Source organism: Hylobates moloch, unplaced genomic scaffold (assembly GCF_009828535.3).
Source record: "Hylobates moloch isolate HMO894 unplaced genomic scaffold, HMol_V3 SCAFFOLD_12, whole genome shotgun sequence".
Classification (NCBI taxonomy): Eukaryota; Metazoa; Chordata; class Mammalia; order Primates; family Hylobatidae; genus Hylobates; species Hylobates moloch.
In genome coordinates, this window is record NW_026652287.1 from 104,307,395 (window position 1) to 104,329,027 (window position 21,633).

General features: G+C 43.9%; 1 protein-coding gene across 1 annotated transcript; it reads left to right on the forward strand.

Moving 5' to 3' along the window:
* The first annotated feature begins 826 nt into the window (after positions 1-826).
* Positions 827-11,354, forward strand: ZNF543 (zinc finger protein 543). Its single transcript, XM_032171312.2, has 4 exons — positions 827-1,203; positions 4,002-4,128; positions 6,965-7,060; positions 8,476-11,354. Exons 1-4 carry the CDS (start codon positions 1,186-1,188, stop codon positions 10,035-10,037), a joined length of 1,803 nt encoding a protein of 600 aa, XP_032027203.1. The 5' UTR covers positions 827-1,185; the 3' UTR covers positions 10,038-11,354.
* Positions 11,355-21,633: the final 10,279 nt, after the last annotated feature.

Consider the following 21,633-nt stretch of genomic DNA (forward strand, 5'->3'; position numbering starts at 1 on the left):
ATTGCCAGATGAAATGGCAGTTCTATTTTTAGTTCTTTGATAAATCTCCATACTGTTTTCCATGGAAGTTGTACTAATTTACATTCCCACCAATAGTGTATAAGCGTTCCCTTTTCCTTGCATCCACACCAACATCTGTTGGTTTTTTACTTTTTAATGATAGCCACTCTGACCAGTATAAGATGGCATCTCAGTGTGTTTATGTGTGTGTGTTTTCTCTCATCATATCTCATTTTAACCTCAAACTCCTGGGCTCAAGCAATTCTCTTGCTTCAGCCTCCCAGTGTCTAGGACTACAGGCGTACACCATCATGCCTTGCTCTTTTTTTTTTTCTTTTGGTAGATATAACATCTTACTGTGTTGCCCAGGGTGGTCTCAAACTCCTGACCTCAAGCAATTATTTTGTGTTGGCATCCCAAAGCACTGAGATTTCATGTATGAGCTACCTCCCTAAAAGGAAAGTGAGCCAGAAGCTCTGGGCCCAGCCCATGATCTGAATCGGGGTGAATATCCCCGCTTCCTGACCTCAATTTCCCTAAGCTAGAAAGGACCTTTCGACCCTCCGACTTGTGCCCATAGTAAAGCGGCGGCCCTAAGACGACGCGGGGGTCCTTGTGCGCACTTACATGGAGTAGGCTGCGCTTGGTGAGTTCCCACACCCGGTAGATGTGAGGAAAAAACTGCCTTACTCAGAAGGTACCACCCCTTACGTCGGCCGCGGACTCTAGGCCAATGACGGCCCAGGACACGGGCGTTTTCTGCGGGCCAGGGCGGCGGAGGTGGGACTTCCGCTTCGTCACGTGACGTCATCTCCGTGAACAGGATTGGCCCTGAAACAGTGTGGGGCCTGGACCGCTGGGTAGGCGCGTCCAGCGGCCTGAGCAGGGGAGGGTAATGAGGCAGTTACGCCCCTTCTCCGCATCTTGGCGGGAGCCTGACGCCCCGCTTCTTCCCTAACGGGGTGTTCCACCGGCGCCCGCCGGGGCCTAGGCCTAGGCCTCCGCAGCCGCCCTCCGTCTCCTCAGCCCCGACGCTGCGCCCGCTGTGTGCGCATTTTTCTCTGGGGAAACTGAGGCCCTGAATGCGAAAGTCAGCCGAGGTCGCCCCGCCCAGGACAGAGAAGGGCTGGGGGGTCGGCTGAGTCGCGGCATTCCCGGGCCCCGCTAGGGCTGCAGGGTCCCAGGATGGCAGACTCGGCGCAGGTGAGTGGACGAGGTTTTGGCCTTGCTGCTGCTCTGCCATTTCTGGAGGTCTTGTGGGCAGGCAGAAGCCAAGACAGCCACAGGATTTTTCTTTGTGGCCGTCGTTTATTTAAGAGAAGTGGCCGTAGCTTGTCATTTCCTTTATCCGCAGTCCTGCAACAGTGTTGGCCTCCGACAGGTGCTCAGTCCTTGGTAGAAGGATGAATGATGCTTCCTTCATGGATCTCATCACACTTCCCCTAAATCCAACCTCCTCTGTTGCCTGCCAGCCCCGACCCCATCCACCTGGCCAACCACCCCTGACCTTGTCTCTCCATTTTTCCCTTGTCCTTTGCTCTTCACAGCCACCAACCTGACCGTGCAGTCCTCTTGCTTTTTCCAGCCTTTCTCTTTGCACTTCCCTTTGCCTTGAACACTGCCCCTATAACTTCGCAGGGCCTCCCTCTCACATCTTTCTGTCCTCTGTCCAGATGTCACCTATTTGGAGGTGGCTTTCTTGGCAATTCCGGCTACAGTGGCGCCTTACACACGTGCCCATTTTTGGCAATGTGTGGCATTTTTGTATAGAGAATCTGACGATATTAAAGAAGCTTGCCGTTTGAGTTGGTCTAGGATGTTATGTGAACAAAGAGAAAAGAAATAATTGCAAAGAGTGACAGCTGATCATCAAGAGTCCTTGCTGTGGGCTGATTGGCAGGCATTATTTAACCCTCAGTTCCTTTAATCCTGAACTCCTTATTAGGTTCTCTTGTCATCACTGTTTTACACAAGAGCAGCTTGAGGCTCACATAGGTTCAATTACCTGCCTTATATCACTGTAGCTCTTAAGTATCAGAAACTAACAACTGGTATGTCTACCATCACAGCCTGTGTTTTTACCCTCTTCTTTACCCGCAATGGTTAGGGAGGCCTGGGGGTGACACCTAAAGTAAACTTTGCAAGTTGAGCAGGCTTCCTTCTAGCAGGTGGTCTTGGACATGAGGAGTCATGGCATTTCATGCTGGCAGAACTGTGTGGACTAAAAAAAAAATGGTTTATTGGTTGTTTAAGGAGTCTGCAGGGGACCCGTGTGGCTTCCACAGTGGTTTCCTGAGTGGTTTTCTCCTATACCAGCTGACACATGTCTTGGGACACAAGATTTTGTGGTCTTTTGCTAGATGTGCCTTCCTCCTTAGCCAGGACAGACATCATAGCCAGTCAGGGGCCCATGTTCTCATGGCTACAACCTGCTGTGTCCTCTGACTCTTGTTCCTTGCTCCTGAAGTATCCTGACCTCAGGGATGCTTGCTGGTAGGACCCAAACAGGAAAAGGTAGTGATAGCTCGTTGTGGATCCTTCCTATGAGAATGGGCATCTGTGAGGCCCAGAAGTGTCCAAGGCAGCAGATGCAGGTCCAGGCCCTGCCACTTTTGAGGCAGGTGCCACCACCTCAGGTGACTCTTCTGTGAGGTAGGTGATTATGCTGCTCTGCCCATGTCCATGAAAATATTTTCAAGTGGCTAACCCCAGCACAGTGGCATGTGTCTGTAGTTCCAGCTTGGGAGGCTAAGGCAGGAGGATCATGAGTTCAAGCCCAACCTGGGCAAAATATTGAGACCTTCTCTCAAAAAAAAAAAGATCCTGAAAATATTTTCAGGGTAGCTCAAATGGATGTATTTCAATGTTTCCCATCCTCAATAACTGCGCATTAACTTTGCTAATGAAGGAGTGTCAGGTTGCATGATTAGAACATAGACCATAGGGCCCTGGGTTCAAATTCTGTCTCTTCTGATAAGATATGTGACTTTGGGTAGACTAGTGGAGGTCCTGGACCTCAAGTCTCTGAGTGTGACATGGAGATGATGATGGTGAACTCAGGAGCTGTGGCCCTTTGCCCCAGTGTTTCCTTTACAGCTTTTCTTCAGATCTTTTGACTATTCTTGGTGAAGTAGAAAACCCTGTTGTGTTGACCTGGACATCAGGCCTCAGATAAATGAAATTAGATTTCCAAGGTCACATAGCAGGCTTGTGTTGATTTCAGGAATTTGGTTTTAAACCTGAGTCTGACTCCTGAGCTGGGTACTTTTAGTCACTTTCCCATGGCATGTAAAGCCATTAGCATGAGGCAGGCTCACAGGGAGGATGGGTAAGACTCAGGTGCTGTTCTTGTTATTGTTGCTGGTGTTGTTTTTGTTATTATTCTTTCCCATTCCTCTGATGTCTCAGAGGACTTACTGTCTGTGCCTCTCAGTCCACTTAGGATTGTCCTAGCCTTATTTCTGTGTCAACTGGCTTCCTGCATAGGAGGCTTCTCTCTCTTCACTGCTGTAATTTTTTTTTTTTTTTTTAAGACGAGTCTCGCTCAGTCGCCCAGGCTGGAGTGCAGTGGCGCGATCTCGGCTCGCTGCAAGCTCCGCCTCCCGGGTTCACGCCATTCTCCTGCCTCAGCCTCCCGAGTAGCTGGCACTACAGGCACCTGCCACTACGCCCAGCTAATTTTTTTGTATTTTTAGTAGAGACGGGGTTTCACCATGTTAGCCAGGATGGTCTCAATCTCCTGACCTCGTGATCTGCCCGTCTCGGCCTCCCAAAGTGCTGGGATTACAGGCGTGAGCCACCCCGCCTGACCGACACTGCTGTAATTTATCCAAGGCAAAGTCCACGTTCCCCTCATGCCTGGCATAGATCATGGCCCTCTAGAGATGGTTGGTGATTTGATTCTTGGGTCACTGTGCATCTTTTGCAGTGCTGGAGTGACAAGTTCTCATTGTATTCCACAGTTCCAAGGGAAACACTACTATCTCTGTTTGATTTTCCAGGTGTCTGTGACCTTTGAGGATGTGGCTGTGACATTCACCCAGGAGGAGTGGGGACAGTTGGACGCAGCCCAGAGAACCTTGTATCAGGAGGTGATGCTGGAGACCTGCGGACTTCTCGTGTCTCTGGGTGAGGCCCCTTCTGGCCCTGTGCTCCCTCAGGATTGCGTTCTCCTTCTCATGTTCCCCTCTCTCCTCCACAGCCTGCTTGTGCTGAGGCTCCTGGCACCACACAGGGGTGTTCACCATTTGCTCTAAGTGTAGCACTTGGGAGACCAGGATCTGGTGTCCAGGAGTCCACTCCCATCTCCACTGCTTATGATTCCTGTGTTCCTGGGCAAGTTAAGGAATCCCTCTGTGCCTCAGTTTTTCTCATGAATAAAAAGGGCCAGGCCAGGCACGGTGGCTCATGCCTGTAATCCCAGCAATTTGGGAGGCCAAGGCGGACAAATCAGGAGGTCAGGAGTTTGAGACAAGCCTGGGCAACATGGTGAAACCCCATCTCTACTAAAAATACAAAAAATTAGCCAGGTGTGGTGGCAGGTGCCTGTAATCCCAGCTACTCGGGAGGCTGAGGCAGGAAAATCAACTTGAACCCAGGAGGCGGAGGTTGCAGTGAGCCAAGATCGCATCACTGCACTCCATCCCAGGCGACAGTGTGAGAGAGACTCCGTCTGAAAAAAAAAAAAAAAGGCCAATATAGTATTTATTTCACAGGGCTAGTGTGAGGGCAAATGGTTCAGTACAGTGTGTTGTGATAGGTGGTTGGGTGCAGGTTAGCAATTGTGACCCCTGTTGCTGTCACTATTGTTACTGCTGTCTAAATCATTGTCCTCATAATCAGCAGTATCACACTTGGACTCAGCATTTTTTGGAACAACTTTGTATAGTTTTGTGGTTAAATTGGCCAGATGCTTTTGATGACTAGACTCAGGTGTCCATTTTAGCTTGGCCATTCGCCATTTCCCAGATTTTGGCAAGTCACTTTATCTGCCTAAGCCTCGATTTCTTCATCTATAATGTGGTCCTGATTGCAGTACATTCTTAATGTGCATCCTGTGAAGAAATCCTAAAATAGAATTTTTCATGCAGGGACCATAGGAGTAGCAATGTAATGCTTTGCTTAGAATGTAAAAAAAAGCCTTAGGTCAGTGAAGAAACTTACCTTTCTCCTGAATGAAGACTCAGTATCTCAAATATGTTATTTCTTTTCTAAACTAATGCCTAAATTTAATTCAGTGTTTATAAAATACAATGCATTTCAATTGCTTGGCATATTCCCTAGGTTATAGTTACATTGTATAAATATCAGTTATTGACATACTATTAGGAGTAAAGTTCTATGGCCGGGTGGCATATTGATTAAGGACTTGGATTCAAGAGCCACAGCAGGAAAGTCTCTCCAAGAAGTGACATTTGAGCTGAGACCCAAAGAGTGAGTTAATTAGAAGGAACAAGATAGAGGAGCAAGTAGTATTCCAAGTAGGCAGGCCGGCATGTGCAAAGGCCCTGAGGTGGTGGGGAGCATGATCCTGACAAAGCTGAAGGAAGGTCTGATTCCCCTTTTTCACTGCACTATCATTGAACCCAGTGCCAAGCACATAGCAAAAATGAGTGAACATTTGCTTAGAGATGACTGATGAATCCCACTCTGTGTTTTTGTGGGTCTTACTGCCTGTGCCATTAACTTCTCCATAGAGTACTTATGTCTTTTACCCCCTTATATTTTGAAAAGTTTGGGGCTTATGTGCAGATCAGCTCATACAGTCTTAACCCTGAAGGAAATATATTATCTCACCTAATAAGCTTAGTGGTAAGGCTGGCTCCTGGGTTGGTGGGTGTCAAGCCAATTGTCTTTCTTTGCTCCCACTTTCTTTTTTCTTTTTTGGAGACAGGGTCTCACTCTGTAACCCACACTGGAGTGCAGTGGTACGATCTCAGCTCACTGAAGCCTCACCTTCCGGGCTCAAGTGATCCTCCCACCTCAGTCTCCTAAGTAGCTGGGACCACAGGTGCATGACACCACACCCAGCTACTTTTTGTATTTTTAGTAGAGATGGGGTTTCACCATGTTGCCCAGGCTGGTCTCAAACTTCCAAAGCGTTGGGATTACAAGTGTGAGCGACTGTGCCCAGCCTCTTTGCTCCCTCTTCTTGGTAAGGCTTTTAGGCAGGTTCCCTCACAGAATTCCCAGGACGCTGCATGGCAGCAGGAGTGGCAGCCTCCCTCATTTAGCCCTTCCTGAAAGAGAAGGCTTTTTCTCTCTTTGGAGTGGCTGGTATAGGTCACCTGCCTACCTCAGAGTACAGATGATCAGGGTTGCCATTTGCAAGATGATGGAGACCAGGGCTTTTCTACCTGCCATGGGGACTGATTATAAAATCCCTTCAGAAAATTTGTCTTAACAGGGTTGAGATTTTTGTAGGATGGAGATTAAAAGTAATTGGTACTATCACACAGCCAGCACTACTGCTTACAGTCTTTGGGGCCCAATGAGGATGGTTTTTTTGTTTTTTTTGTTTTTTTTGTTTTTTGAGACGGAGTTTCGCTCTTGTCGCCCAAGCTGGAGTGCAGTGGCGTGATCTTGGTTCACTACAACCTCCGCCTCCCGGGTTCAGCCTCCCGAGTAGCTGGGACTACAGGTGCCCGCCACCACACCTGGCTAACTTTTTGTATTTTTAGTAGAGATGGGGTTTCACCATGTTGGGCAGGCTGGTCTCGAACTCCTGACCTCAGGAGATCCACCCCCTTGGCCTCCCAAAGTGCTGGGATTACAGGCATGACCCGCTGTGCCCAGCCAGATGGTGTTTTTGTAGTTGTTTTATGGTCACGGTTTAACATTTTCTTTGCTTGGCTGAGAATAGCTTCACTTCATGGTCTTCCCCATCCTGAAGTCCCAGATCAGATTGACAGGTTTCTTTCTTCTAACCTAACTCCCTGTGTCCTCTTTTGTTCTCCATGCACAGGCTGTCCTTTGTTCAAACCAGAGCTGATCTACCAGTTGGATCACAGACAGGAGCTATGGATGGTTACAAAAGACCTCTCCCAAAGCTCCTATCCAGGTGGGAACCAACAGCTGGGAAGGTGGGGGTCATGGCAGCTTGCACATGGAAAAGTGAACACTGCCTCTGAATTTTGTGGGCTATCTTCATATTGTAGTCTGTCTGGGTGCTTGGGATCCATGGAGCCTCTTTTTTTTTTTTTTTTTTTTTTTTTCCCCCCCTCAGACAGGGTCTGACTCTGTCACTCAGGCTGGAGTACAGTGGTATGATCATAGCTCACTGCAGCCTCAACCTCCTGGGCTCAAGGGATTCTCCCACCTCAGCCTCCCAGGTAGCTGAGACTACAGGCATGTGCACCATGCCTGGCTGAGTTTTTAAAATTTTTTATAGAGATGGTCTTGTTATGTTGCTGAGGCTGATCTCAAACTCCTGGGCTCAAGCTCTCCTCCTGCCTCAGCCTTCGAAAATGCTGAGCCACCAAGTCTGGCCTCTTACATCTTAAATTTAAGTACTTCCAAGTTAGGTCCCAGATGTATATATTTCACAAACCCATAATAAAAAATTATGGCTAACATGTATTTATTTCTTACTCAGTGCCTTGCTCTCTGCCAACCATAGTATATGTAGTGTTTCACTTCATCTTCACTATAGTCCTATAAGGCAGACTCTATTTTTGGCCCTTTTTTTGTTTTGTTTTTTTTGTTTCCGAGATGGAGTCTCCCACTGTTGCCCTGGCAGGAGTGCGATGGCACAATCTTGGCTCACTACAACCTCCGTCTCCTGGGTTCAAATGATTCTCCTGCCTCAGCCTCCTGAGTAGCTGGGATTACAGGCATACGCCACCACACCTGGCTAATTTTGTGTTTTTAGTAGAGACGGGGTTTCTCCATTTTGGTCAGGCTGGTCTCAAACTCCTGACCTTAGGTGACCCACCCGCCTCAGCCTCCCAAAGTGCTGGGATTACAGTCATGAGCCACCGTGCCCAGCATAATTTTCTCTTTCAAGATCTACTCTAGGCTGGGCATGGTGACTCATGCCTGTAATCCTAGCACTTTGGGAGGCTGAGTGTACTATTTCATCTTCTTGTTCTCACTGAAATGCTGATCTTGTTCCTTCTTCTTTTTTTTTTTTTTTGAGATGGAGTCTTGCTCTGTTGCCCAAGTTGAAGTGCAGTGGCACAATCTTGGCTCACTGCAACCTCCGCCTTCTGGGTTCAAGTGGTTCTCCTGCCTTAGCCTCCTGAGTACCTGGGATTACAGGCGTGTGCCACCATGCCCAGCTAATTTTTGTTTTTTTAGCACAGATGGGGTTTCACCATGTTGGCCAGGCTGGTCTCAAACTCCTGACCTCAGGTGATCTGCCTGCCTTGGCCTCCCAAAGTGCTGGGATTACAGGTATGAACCACTGTCCCTGGCCTTTGTTTCTTCTATAATGCCATCTCTAATAAGCCTTTTTGTGTATTGTATTCCTTCCAGGTGACAACACAAAACCCAAGACCACAGAGCCTACCTTTTCTCACCTGGCCTTGCCTGAGGAAGTCTTACTCCAGGAACGACTGACACAAGGAGCCTCAAAGGACTCCCAATTAGGGCAATCCAAGGATCAGGATGGGCCATCTGAAATGCAGGAAGTCCACTTGAAAATAGGGATAGGCCCCCAGAGGGGGAAACTCCTGGAGAAAATGAGTTCTGAATATGATGGTTGGGGGTCAGATGATGGTATATGTACAAGGATTACACAAAAACAAGTTTCAACAGAAGATGATCTCTATGAATGTGATTCACATGGCCCAGTTACAGATTCCTTGATTCACGAAGAGAAAAATTCCTATAAATGTGAGGAATGTGGGAAGGTGTTTAAAAAGAATTCCCTCCTTGTTCAGCATGAACGGATTCACACTCAAGTGAAGCCCTATGAATGCACAGAGTGTGGGAAAACCTTTAGCAAGAGTACTCATCTTCTTCAGCACCACATCATCCACACTGGGGAGAAGCCCTATAAGTGCATGGAGTGTGGAAAGGCTTTTAACCGCAGGTCACACCTCACACGGCACCAGCGGATTCACACCGGAGAGAAACCTTATAAGTGCAGTGAATGTGGAAAGGCCTTCACCCACCGCTCCACTTTTGTCTTGCATAACAGGAGCCACACTGGAGAAAAACCATTTGTGTGCAAAGAATGTGGCAAAGCCTTTCGAGATAGGCCAGGTTTCATTCGACACTACATCATCCACACGGGAGAGAAGCCCTATGAGTGCATTGAGTGTGGGAAGGCCTTCAACCGCCGGTCATACCTCACGTGGCACCAACAGATTCACACTGGAGTGAAACCCTTTGAATGCAATGAGTGTGGAAAAGCTTTTTGCGAGAGTGCAGACCTCATTCAACACTACATTATCCACACTGGGGAGAAGCCCTATAAGTGCATGGAGTGTGGGAAGGCCTTCAACCGTAGGTCACACCTCAAGCAGCATCAACGGATTCATACTGGGGAGAAGCCTTATGAATGCAGTGAATGTGAAAAGGCCTTTACCCACTACTCCACTTTTGTCTTGCATAAAAGGACCCACACTGGAGAAAAACCCTATGAATGCAAAGAATGTGGAAAAGCCTTTAGTGATAGGGCAGACCTCATTCGACACTTCAGCATCCACACTGGAGAGAAACCCTATGAGTGCGTGGAGTGTGGAAAGGCCTTCAACCGCAGCTCACACCTTACGAGGCACCAACAGATTCACACTGGAGAGAAACCCTATGAATGCATCCAGTGTGGGAAAGCCTTTTGCCGGAGCGCAAACCTTATTCGACACTCCATCATTCACACTGGAGAGAAGCCGTATGAATGCAGTGAGTGTGGAAAGGCTTTTAATCGTGGCTCATCCCTCACACATCATCAAAGGATTCATACTGGGAGAAACCCTACCATTGTAACAAATGTGGGAAGACCTTTTATGACTGCACAGACTTCAGTCAACATCCACGAACTTTTATTAGGGAAAGAGTTTTTGAATATCACCACTGAAGAAAACCTGTGGTGAAAGGGAACATCTTACCATCTGGCCATTCACACTGAAGAGAAACTTCATAAGCATCCTCTGTTTGAGAAAACCTGTAATAGATTATCATTTGTCATCTAAACAATCATGTTAGAAATTGAACCAGCCTGGAGTCTTATTCTCTATCTGAGAATTCACCCATGAGAGAGACCCAGTGGTTGCTATGCACTTAGGAAAACCTTCAGTCACATCTTTCTTCTTAGTTTACAGTGAAATATTATCTCAGGGATATTTAAACAAAGGAAGAGGAGATATAGGGAAGAGAAAGAAAACACAGCTTCTTTTAGACTTGTCTGACAAGCCTATGGCAATTTGTCATCCTTTTGTTATTTTATTTGGGAGAGGGAAATGTTTCAGAAACAAAAGATCTCATCCCCTTTATTTTTCCCGTGTATACATTCGCTGCTGCCCAGTGTCAGAACAGTTAGACAAACGAGGGCTTGAAAACATGTGAAAGCTTGCTTAGTCCTGCAACATTCTCCACTCTTGAGGTGCAGGAGCATACATCTTTATAAAAAATATGGAGGCTTGAGTTACGAAACACTTTTATAAGGAGATAAGGATGTACATATGTTTGGACACATTGTCCACTTCAGATGCATGTTTAAAAAAACTGTTTCACCGTGTGTCTTTACCCAATACACATACTTTTTCTTGATGTGGATTTACTTTTTTTTTTTTTTTTTTTAGTTTTCCTGGGTTAGGGATGATAGTGTAATTGTTCATGCACAGAGTAATCCTGGGAATCTTAGTTTTTTCCTATGATTGTGGTTTCTCAACTTCTTTACCTCTTCTTTGAGAGAGGTCCACCTCAGTTTTCTAAAGGTCAAATTAAGGCCCCCCCAAAAATACAGCATGTAGCTGAATTCCTTTGAAAGATCATGATAAACTCAGAAGAACAAACACATAGAAAGAGTGTCATTTTTAATTTTTTTAAAGAGTGTGTGAAAATCCACTTTAACAAATTTTAACAGGCAAGCCGGCATGCATATATGTAGGGATGTGTGACTTTCACAGTTGTGACCGTGGACTTAGGCTTGATTAAAATGATATACATTTACAGCGTTTTGGAATTCCTTTTTGATAATATTTTTAAGACTAGATTTTGAGCCATGTGATAGTATTACCTCATATTAAATATATGGTACAGAAGTAAAAATAATCATGTATTCACTTTGAACTCCTCAAAACCTTATTTATTTATTTACTTATTTACTTACTTGGTTTAGGAGCGGAGGTTTAATAGGCAAAAGAAAGAGAAAGGAGACTAGCTCTCTCCTATGAGAAGAGAGGGGTGTCCGAGTGAGTCTTCCCTCCTCAGAGCCTTTTTTTTTTTTTTTTTTTTTTTTTTTGGAGACAGAGTTTTGCTCTTGTTGTTCAGGCTGGAGTGCAGTGGCACAATCTTGGCTCACTGCAACCTCTGCCTCCTGGGTTCAAGCGATTCTTCTGCTTCAGCCTCCCGAGTAGCTGGGATTACAGGCATGCGCCACCACGCCCAGCTAATTTTGTATTTTTAGTAGAGATGGGGTTTCTGCATGTTGGTCAGGCTGATCTCAAACTCCTGACAGGTAATCTGCCTGCCTCAGCCTCCCAAACTGCTGGGATTACAGGCATGAGCCACTGTGCCCAGCCCTCAGAGCCTTTTAGTGAATACTTGTATAGTTTTCTATTGTAGTTGTAGGCAAAGCCATTTTGTATTGCATTAATTCATGTCATTATTTTGAAGACATCTCTTGGTCCTTTTTTTTTTAATTGAGATAGAATCTCGCTCTGTTTCCCAGGCTGGAGTGCAGTGGTGAGATCTCGGCTCACTGCAGCCGCCTCCGCCTTCCGGGTTCAAGTGATTTTCCTGCCTCAGCCTCCCAAGTAGCTGGGACTACAGGTATGTGCCACTACACCCAGCTAATTTTTGTATTTTTAGTAGAGATGGGGTTTCACCATGTTGGCCAGGATGGTCTCCATCTCTTAACCTTCTGATCTACCTGGCTCAACTTTCCAAAGTGTTGGGATTACAGGCGTGGGCCACTGCGCCCGGCCCTCCTTGTCCTTTTTATGTCATGTCTAAGAACTCCTCACCAGGTTTTCTATTGTATTTCTTCCTACAAATTTTATCTTCTACATTGAATCTGATTCATGTTAATTTTTGTATTACAGTATGAACTTTAGTTGAGTTTCTTTTGTTGTTGCCCATGAATTTTTTTAAGCTCCATTTGTTGAAAAGACTATTCTGCCTCTATTGAATTGCTTTTACACCTTAGCAAAAAATTATTTAAGTATATTCATGTTGGTCTGTTTCTTGGTTCTCTATGTTATTCCATTGGTCTTTGAGCCTAAACCTATGCCAATACCACTCTATTTTGATTACTATTGCTATCTACTAAATTTTAAAATAGGGTAAATTTAATTCCTCACTCTTTGTTGTTATTAAAAATTGATTTGGGGCTGGGCGTGGCGGCTCACGCCTGTAATCCCAACACTTTCGGAGGCCGAGGTGGGCAGATTACGTGAGGTCAGGAGTTCAAGACCTGCCTGGCCAACATGGTGAAAACTCGTCTCTATTTAAAAAATACAAAACCTAGCCAGGCAAGGTGGCAGGCGCCTGTAGTCCCAGCTACTCGGGAGGCTGAGGCAGAAGAATTGTTTGAACCCGGGAGGTGGAGGTTGCAGTGAGCTGAGATGGTGCCACTACACTCCAGCCTGGGTGACAGAGTGAGACCCTGTCTCAAAAAATAATAAAAATAAAAAATAAAAATTGATTTGGCTTTCATATCAATTTTTTCCTTTGGCTTTGCATATACATTTTATTGCATGTTTGTCTCCAAGAAATATGTTGCTGGGATTTTGATATAAATTACCTTAAATCTAAAGATCGTTTTGGTGGGAATTGACGTTGAGTCTTGCAGTTCATGAATATGGTACATCCCTCTGTTTACTGAGGTCCTCGTTGATTTATTTCATAAGGGTTTTGTGATTTTCAGCTTGTAGATTATGGACGTATTTTAAAAATCTAGACAGTTTCTTAGAGGGACATTATATGTTGTATTGAGTTTTAAATTTCAGTTTGCACTTGATACTTGCAATTATAGAGAAATACATAAATTAGAATTTTTATATGTGTTCTGTGACTTTGCTGAAGTCAGTAGTTCTAGCAACATTTTTTGATAGCTTTCTTAGGATTTTCTTCATAAATATTAATGTTATTAGCAAACATCAAACATCTTATTTCTACTTTTTTTCTTTTTTTTGACACTCTGGCTCTGTCACCTAAGCTGGAGTACAGTGGTGCGATCTTGGCTCACTGCAACCTCTGCCTCTCGGGTTCAAGGAATTTTTACCCTCAGCCTCTCGAGTAGCTAGGATTACCGGCACACTCCGCTATGCCCAGCTAATATTTGTGTATTTTGTAGAGATGAGGTTTCACCATGTTGCCAGACGTGTCTCAAACTCCTGAGCTCAAGTGAGCCTCCTGCCTCAGCCTCCCAAAGTGCTGGAATTATAGGCATGAGCCACTGCTCCTGGCCCAAACATCTTATTTCACCTACCCAATCTATATTACTTTTATTTCCTTTTCTTGTGTTTATTGCACTAGCTAGAACTTCCAGTGTGATGTTGAATAGAAATGGTGAAAGAGGACATACTTGCCTTTTTCTTGATGTTTGGGAGAAAGCATTCAGTATAGATCGTTAAATATGATACCTGTAGACTTTTATGTACATGTTCTTTAGAAAGTTTCCCTTCTGAGTTGCTGAGGGCTTTTATTGTGAATGGGTATTTAATTTGCCAAATGCTTTTCCCCCTTCAATTGATATGATCATGTAATTTTTCTTCTTTAGCCTGTTATGATGGATTGCTTTAACTGATTTTAGAATGTTTTGTTGTTTTTTTGAGACCAAGTCTCACTCTTTTGCCAAGGCTGGAGTGCAGCAGTGGTACAATCTCAGCTCACTGCAACCTCCGCCTCCCAGGTTCAAGCAATTCTCTTGCCTCAGCCTCCCAAGTAGCTGGGACTACAGGCGTGCACCACCATGCCCAGCTAATTTTTGTATTTTTAGTAGAGATGGGGTTTCACCATGTTGGCCAGGCTAGTCTCAAACTCCCAACCTCAAGGGATCCGCCCACCTCGGCCTCCCAAAGTACTGGAATTACAGGCATGTGCTACCATGCCCGGCCGATTTTTGAATGTAGGCCAGCCTTGCACTCCTGGAATAAACCCCATCAGGTCATGGAATATGATTTTTTTTTTTTTTTTTTTTTTTTTGAGACGAAGTCTCTGTCACCCAGGCTGGAGTACAATGGCACGATCTCGGCTCACTGCAACCTCCACTTCCCAGGTTCAAGCGATTCTTCTGCTTCAGCCTCCCGAATAGTTTGGACTACTGTCATGTGCCACCATGCCTGGCTAATTGGAATATGATTTCTCTTAATTACAACATTCCATTTGCTAGTATTTTATTGAGAAATTTTGTATCTGAAATCATGAGTATTATCTGGCCAAATATGTGGCTGGAATTTCCCCAAAAGTGTCAGAGGGGTTCCCACAAGGGATTGTTTCAAAAAGTCCTGAGATAGGACCTGTTGGGATTCCAAAGAAAGGAGCATAAAACACCAGAGTAATCAGTTCAAATCATTTGTTTGGAGGAACTTTCATATGGGGTTGGGGGGAGCTGCAGTGTGTCCTTGTGTAGGACAGCAAACAAAAAAAAGCTCTACTTGTGTATGTCTGCAATGAGAAGTTTGGGTTATGGAGAGTATATGAGGGCTTAAGGAATTTGGCTCAGATCCAGGGCCAGTTTCTACATGTTTAGCAACATGTTTGATGTCTCAGTATTTCGGGCAACAACCTAACTTTTTCAGTGCCTGGGCATTCCAATCCCTAGCTTACATTTAAGCCTGCAGGGGAAGACATACACTTGGTCTGGGGTCACAGATCTGTCAAGGCACCTTGCATTTCTAGGTCAGGACACAGAAAGCAGGGGAGTTGGGGACCACTACAATGAGCAATATTGGTCAGTAGTTTTATTTGTTTGTTTTCACTTTATCTGATTTTGGTGTTTGACTAATACTGGCCTCCCAAAATCAATTGAGAAGTTTTCCTCCAGTGCCACCCCCCTTTTATTTGCATGTGTTGTAGAATTGGAGTTAAGTATTTGGTAGAATTTTTTGGTGAAACCATTTAAGTCTGGAGGTTTCTCTTGCGGAAGATTTGAATTACATAGTCATTCAACTTAATAGGTACTCAAAGTATTTCATATTGGGTGGGTTTTGATAGATTATTCTTTTTGAGGAATTGTTCCATTTCATCTAAGTTTTGTAATTTAAATTTGTGGAGTTATTTATTTGAAGTATTCCCTTATTATTCCCTTCATGACAAAAGGTTCTATAGTTGTATCCTTTGTTTTATTCCTAATAGTGGTTATGTGTGTCTTCTTTATCTTTGTTAATCTTCTTAGATGTTTGTAAATTTTGACTGTTTCAAAGAACCAGCTTTCTGTGTCATTGATTTTCTGTGTGTTCTGTCTTTGATTTCTATTCTGATCGTTATTATTTTCTTTTTCTACTTGTTTTGGTTGTATATTGCTGTTTGTAGTTTCTTGAGGTGGGAGCTTAGATTATCATTAGAGACTTTATTCTAACATAAGCATTTAGTTTTATAAGCTAAATTCAGCACTGTTTGAGCTCCATCTTACATTTTCCTATATTGTAATTATATTTTCATTCAGCTTAACTGTTTCTCGATTCCATTTAAGAAATCTGTGACACATGGGTTATTTAGAAGTGGGCTCTTTTGGCCGAGCACGGTGGCTCACGCCTGTAACCCCAGCACTTTGGGAGGCTGAGGCGGGCAGATCACGAGGTCAAGAGATGGAGACCATCCTTGCCAATATGGCGAAACCCCATCTCTACTAAAAATACAAAAATTAGCTGGGCATGGTGGCAGGCTCCTGTAATCCCAGCTACTCAGAAGGCTGAGGCAGAAGAATCGCTTGAACCCGGGAGGCGGAGGGTACAGTGAGCCGAGATCGCACCACTGCACTCCAGCCTGGCGACAGGGCAAGACTCCATCTCAAAAAAAGAAAAAGAAAAGTGTGCTCTTTTGTTTCCAAGTATTTAAAATACTCCTGTTATCATTTTGTTATTTTTAGTTTCACATTTCGCCTGAACACAAGCTCGTTTAATTTCAAACCATTTATATTTGTTGGTTTGTTTTGGGGCCATAAACAAAAAGCTCATAAACAACATGCTTGTGGAGCATTCCATAGGTACTTGTAAAAAGGATGTATATTCTGGTGTTGTTTGGTAAAATATTCTGTGTGTACGGATCCTGTTGACTGATGTTATTCAGACTTTCTATATTTTCCTCACTTTTTGTCTAATATTTTGCTAAAAGAAGGATGTTAAAGTCCCCAACAGTAATTGTGGAATTTGTTATTTCTTCTTTCAGTTCTATCACTTTTTGCTTCATATATTTGAATGTTCTCTTGTTTGGTGTGTATGCATTTATGATTATTATACCTTCATCGTGTATTGACCCTCTTATCATTATGAAACTTTCCTCTTTGTCCATGTTCATTTTCTGAGCTCTGAAGTATACTTTCTCTTACACTAATACAAGGTATAAACGCTGCATTTTTAAAAGTTAATGTTTGCATGGCTTATCTTTGTCCATTTCTTTTATTTTCAACCTGCCTACATCATTATATTTCAAGTAAATTTTATGTAGGCAACATATAGTTGGGTCCTGCTCTTTTTCTTTTTCACTTTGAAAATCTCTCTTAGTTGGTATATTAAACCATTTGTCTTTAAAGTGGCTATTGATATGTTGCACTAAATCTATCATTTTTTTCGTTTGTTTTTCCTTTTTTTTTTTTTTTTCCCTTGAGACAGAGTCTTGGTCTGTTGCCCAGGCTCCAGTACAGTGGCATGATCTCAGCTCACTGCAACCTCCACTTCTCGGGTTCAAGCAATTCTCCTGCCTCAGCCTCCTGAGTAGCTGGGATTACAGGCATGCGCCACCACGCCTGGCTAATTTTTGTATTTTTTAGTAGACAGGGTTTTGCCATGTTGGCCGGGCAGGTCTCGAACTCCTGACCTCAGGTGGTCTGCCCACCTCGGCCTCCCAAAGTGCTGGGTTTCTAGGTGTGAGCTGCCATGCCTGGCCTCTTTTTCCTTTTTTTTTTTTGTTTCTGTTTTGGTTTGGTTTTTGGCATATTTTATTTTCTTGCCCTTTTTTGGATACCTGTACAATTTTAAGAATTCAGTTTTGATTTGTCTGTAGTGTTTTTTAAATTTTAAAATTTTATTTTAACAGCAAGCTCATCTTTAATATAGTGCTTTTTTAGTGTATTTCTTGGTATAATTATTTTAGTGGTTACTTTATGTATTAAAATGTATTTATGTAACTTAATCACAATCTGCTGGTTGTCAACATTATAGCAATTTGAGTGATTTGTAGAAATGTTACTTTTATTAGGTCCCTTTATACTCATTATTCTTTTTTTTTTTTTTTTTTGAGATGGAGTCTGGCTCTGTCGCCAGGCTGGAGTGCAGTGGTGCAGTCTCGGCTCACTGCAACCTCCACCTCCCAGATTCAAGCGATTCTCCTGCCTCAGCCTTTCAGTAACTGGGACTACAGGCGCTTGCCACCACGCCTAGCTAATTTTTGTATTTTTAGTAGAAATGGGGTTTCACCCCGTTGGCCTGACCTCCTGACTTCGTGATCCACCCGCCTCGACCTCCCAAAGTGCTGGGATTACAGGCGTGAGCCACTGCGCCCGGCCCCATTATTCTTTTAATACAATTGTCTTGAGCGTTGTACTCTCCATGTGCTGAGCACCATATTGAATGATGTTATAATTTCTGCTTCTGTTGTCACACCTATATATTTAAAATCTCTAGTCGTATGTCATAATGTCAAACTTTGTTGAAAGGACAAGAATAGTCTCTTTGCCTGTATTTCTTACCCTTTCCATTGTTCTTCTATCTTGAAGCCTCCTTCTACCATTTTCTTTGCATGTGGAGAACTTCCTGTAGCCATTTTTTTTTTAGAATAAGTCTACCTGTGACAGATATTCTTTGTTTTCTTTTATCTGAGCATATCTTTATTTCTCAATTCTTGAAGGAAATTTTTGTGTGGTATAGGGTTCATGGTTGACAAGTCTTTTCTTTTGGAAAACTTGAAAAAACATTGCGGCACTTCTCTGTGGCTTCTGGTTTTACATGAGAAATCTGCTTCCATTTGAACTGTTGTTCTTCTTTACTAATGTGTCATTTCTCTCTAACTGCTTTTAAAATGTTTGTCTTTAGTTTTCAGAAATGTGATTATGATGTGTCCAAGTGTGGAATTTTTTTGTGTTTATCCTGTTTTGTGATTGTTCAGTTTTTCAAGTCTTTAGGTGTATGCCTTCTGCCAAATTTGGGAAATGTTTGGCCTTTATTTCTTCAAATATTTTTATTCCCACTCCCTTCCCCCTTTTTGCAACTCAGAAAAACTGAGTGAGGACTTTATTTTAATTGTTCCAAATGTTAGGTCTCTATTTTAATTGTTCCAAATGTTAGGTCTCTATTTTAACTGTTTCAAATGTCCCTGAAGCTCTCTTCTTTTAAGGTTTGTGACCTTGATCTGTCTTTGGAGAGGGCTGCAGGGAGTGGAGTGCTAACAACTCTCACTACTTGCCTTGAGATGACACTATCCTGGAAGTGAAAGTATAATGCCAACTAGCATTGCCTTGGACTGCCTCCTTCTGTCTTGCTACTGGCTAGGAGTGGGAGTTTGGCTCTCCTGCTGTGCAAAGGGAAGGAGCATGTAGGCTTTTTTAATCAGGTTGCTTAAAAGTGGGCCAAAGGGGAGGTGGGGCTTTTAAACTGGCAACAGTCAAATGTCACATATCAAAAATGGAGTCAGAGGCCAGGCACAGTGGCTCACGCCTGTAATCCCAGCACTTTGAGAGGCCGAGGAGGGAGGATTGCCTCAGGCCAGGAGTTCAAGACAAGCTTGGCCAACATAGCGAAACCGTGTCTCTACTAAAAATACAAAAAATTAGCTGGTCATGGTGGCGCATGCCTGTAATCCTAGCTACTCAGGAGGCTGAGGCACAAGAATCGCTTGAACCCTGGAGGCAGAGGTTGCAGTGAGCCGAGAATGTGCCACTGCACTCCAGCTGGGGCAACAGACTGAGACTCTGTCTAAAAAAAAAAAACAAAACTAATAAAACAAAAATGGAATCAGACTCTCATACTTTTGGTTGGCTGAAAAATAGGAAAAAAAAACAACAACCCAGCCTTATTTATAGATGGATTATCTTGATGTTTGGAGTAAGCTACGAATAGATTGATACATCACATCCTGCCTTGAGTAGCTGTGATGTGGCCAGGGATGTAGAGAAATCCTCTCCATGGCCTGAAGTTGGACCAGTACAAGTGGGCATTACCTTTGTGTTGGGAGAAGTGCCCTGAAGTAAAGATATATGTGTACTTTTGTGAGAAATGGCTTGTCTCATTGTTCAGAAACACTGCAGATCGGTGAGAAGTATATCTAGAACAAGGGCACGAAATTACTGGAGTGGGCAAAGTGAGTGGATATTTATGTCCCACGTCAGTGCCTATAAAAAGAAACCCACTGCAGAAGAGGGGAGAGGAACCTAGTAGTTAAGGTTAACCAGGCTCAGTCCTCAGCCATCCCAGTGCTTGCACTCTAGGGATATAAATGTAGTCACCAAGGTGTTAGGGGATGGAGGGTTTTTGTTTGTTTGTTTGTTATTTTTTGTTTGTTTTGAGACGGAGTCTCACTCTGTCACCAGGCTGGAGTGCAGTGGCACGATCTCAGCTCACTACAACCTCCACCTCCCGAGTTCAAGCGATTCTCCTGCCTCAGCCTCCTGAGTAGCTGGGATTATAGGCGCCCGCCACCACGCCCAGCTAATTTTTGTATTTTTAGTAGAGATGGGGTTTCACTATGTTGGCCAGGATGGTCTCGATCTCTTGACCTCATGATCCACCCACCTCAGCCTCCAAAAATGCTGGGATTACAGGGGTGAGCCACTGCAGCCGGCCAGGAATGGAGGTTTTAAAAGAGTCCAACAACATAGCATCCTGCTGACCACAACTAAAATAGCTCCTTTACTTACCTACTATTTACGAAGACCAACACTAAGACAGTATATGGTGTAATCCCTACAAGACCACAGCCTGCCTCCTGGTGACATGTTTACATCAGTCCTGTTTCCTCCCAGACAGTACATTGATTCTTATTTAATGGCATTGCTGCTTTTTCTGGATATGGCATTAACTTCCCTGCCAACAGAGCCTTTGCTGAAACCATTACAAGAGAGTGTATTGACTTCTTGATATACCAACACTGGCTGGTCATTACCTTGAAGATCCAATCACAATGTAGACACAAATGGATTAGGGTCTGTAGCTAACGCTGTTGATGTCTTGTTCTGTACAACCCATCTTCCTACAAGTCTTACCAAATGACCTCTGGGAGGATGTCAGCCTGCTCACTAATAGTCTTTGTTTTGTTTTGTTTTTTGAGACAGAGTCTTGCTCTGTCCCCAGGCTGTAGGGTAGGAGTGCAGTGGTGTGATCTCGGCTCACTGCAGCCTTTGCCTCCTGGGTTCAAGTGATTCTCATGCCTCAGCTTTCTTAGTAGCTGAGATTACAGGTGTCCACCACCACACCTGGCTAATTTTTGTATTTTTGGTAGAGACAGGATTTCACCATGTTGGCCAGACTGGTCTCGAACCCTTGGCCTCAATTGATCCACCCTCTTCAGCCTCCCAAAGTGCTGGGATTACAGGTGTGAGCCACCGGCCTGGCCACTAATAAAGTTTTATTGCGCCCCCTCTTCCGTCTCACTGCCTCATTTTCATTCCTGTGCATCCTGAGTTCATATCTCAGATAAATTCCCTGTACTCCAGTAATCATCTCACAGTTTACTGCCGTAGAATATCAAAAGTAAGAAGTTCTGTTTTCACATTCTTTCTATTAATGAACACCCAATTTTCACATTCTTTCCTCTCTCACTTCTGTAGATTGTTACTTCATACTCATCTTCTGAAATGTCTTCCTCTTTTTGCCCCATTCTGTGGGACTCACCATGCAAAGCTCTAAACCTAGATTGAACATTAGTCCAACATTTTCTGAGCTGACCCAGGCTGTTTGCAAGTTCTGGGAAAAACCTTAACCCCCATTTCCACCACCCCACAGACCTCTTCCCATCCCTCAGTGAACTAAAATCTCTGGAGGATCCAGTTTCTCAGATGCTCGGTATTTTTCTGGCTTTGTCATTGCCATTTTTTGGGGAAATCATTTATCCACACCAATTAAAGGAATGTCAGATGAAGTTTTCTGTTAGTCTTCCTAAATTGTGGCAGCCAGTGTCTCCCCATGAGTTCCATGCAAACCCCCACATGGCTCTGTACAACTTTCTCTTTGCAAAATTAATATTTTTAGTATATAAAATGATATGCCAGATGTATGCTTGTCTTTCCTAAATCTATGCCCCCATCCCTATGTTTTCACTTACTCTAAAGGAAGCTCAAATTTTGCACTGTTTTCTTGCATGTTTTCTTTATAT

What these genes read in the sequence shown, in the direction of transcription:
- ZNF543 (XM_032171312.2), top strand. An exon ending in CGGACTTCTCGTGTCTCTGG is followed by an intron (nt 4,129 to 6,964) that starts GTGAGGCCCCTT and finishes CTCCATGCACAG; the next exon opens with GCTGTCCTTTGTTCAAACCA. An exon ending in CTCCCAAAGCTCCTATCCAG is followed by an intron (nt 7,061 to 8,475) that starts GTGGGAACCAAC and finishes TATTCCTTCCAG; the next exon opens with GTGACAACACAAAACCCAAG.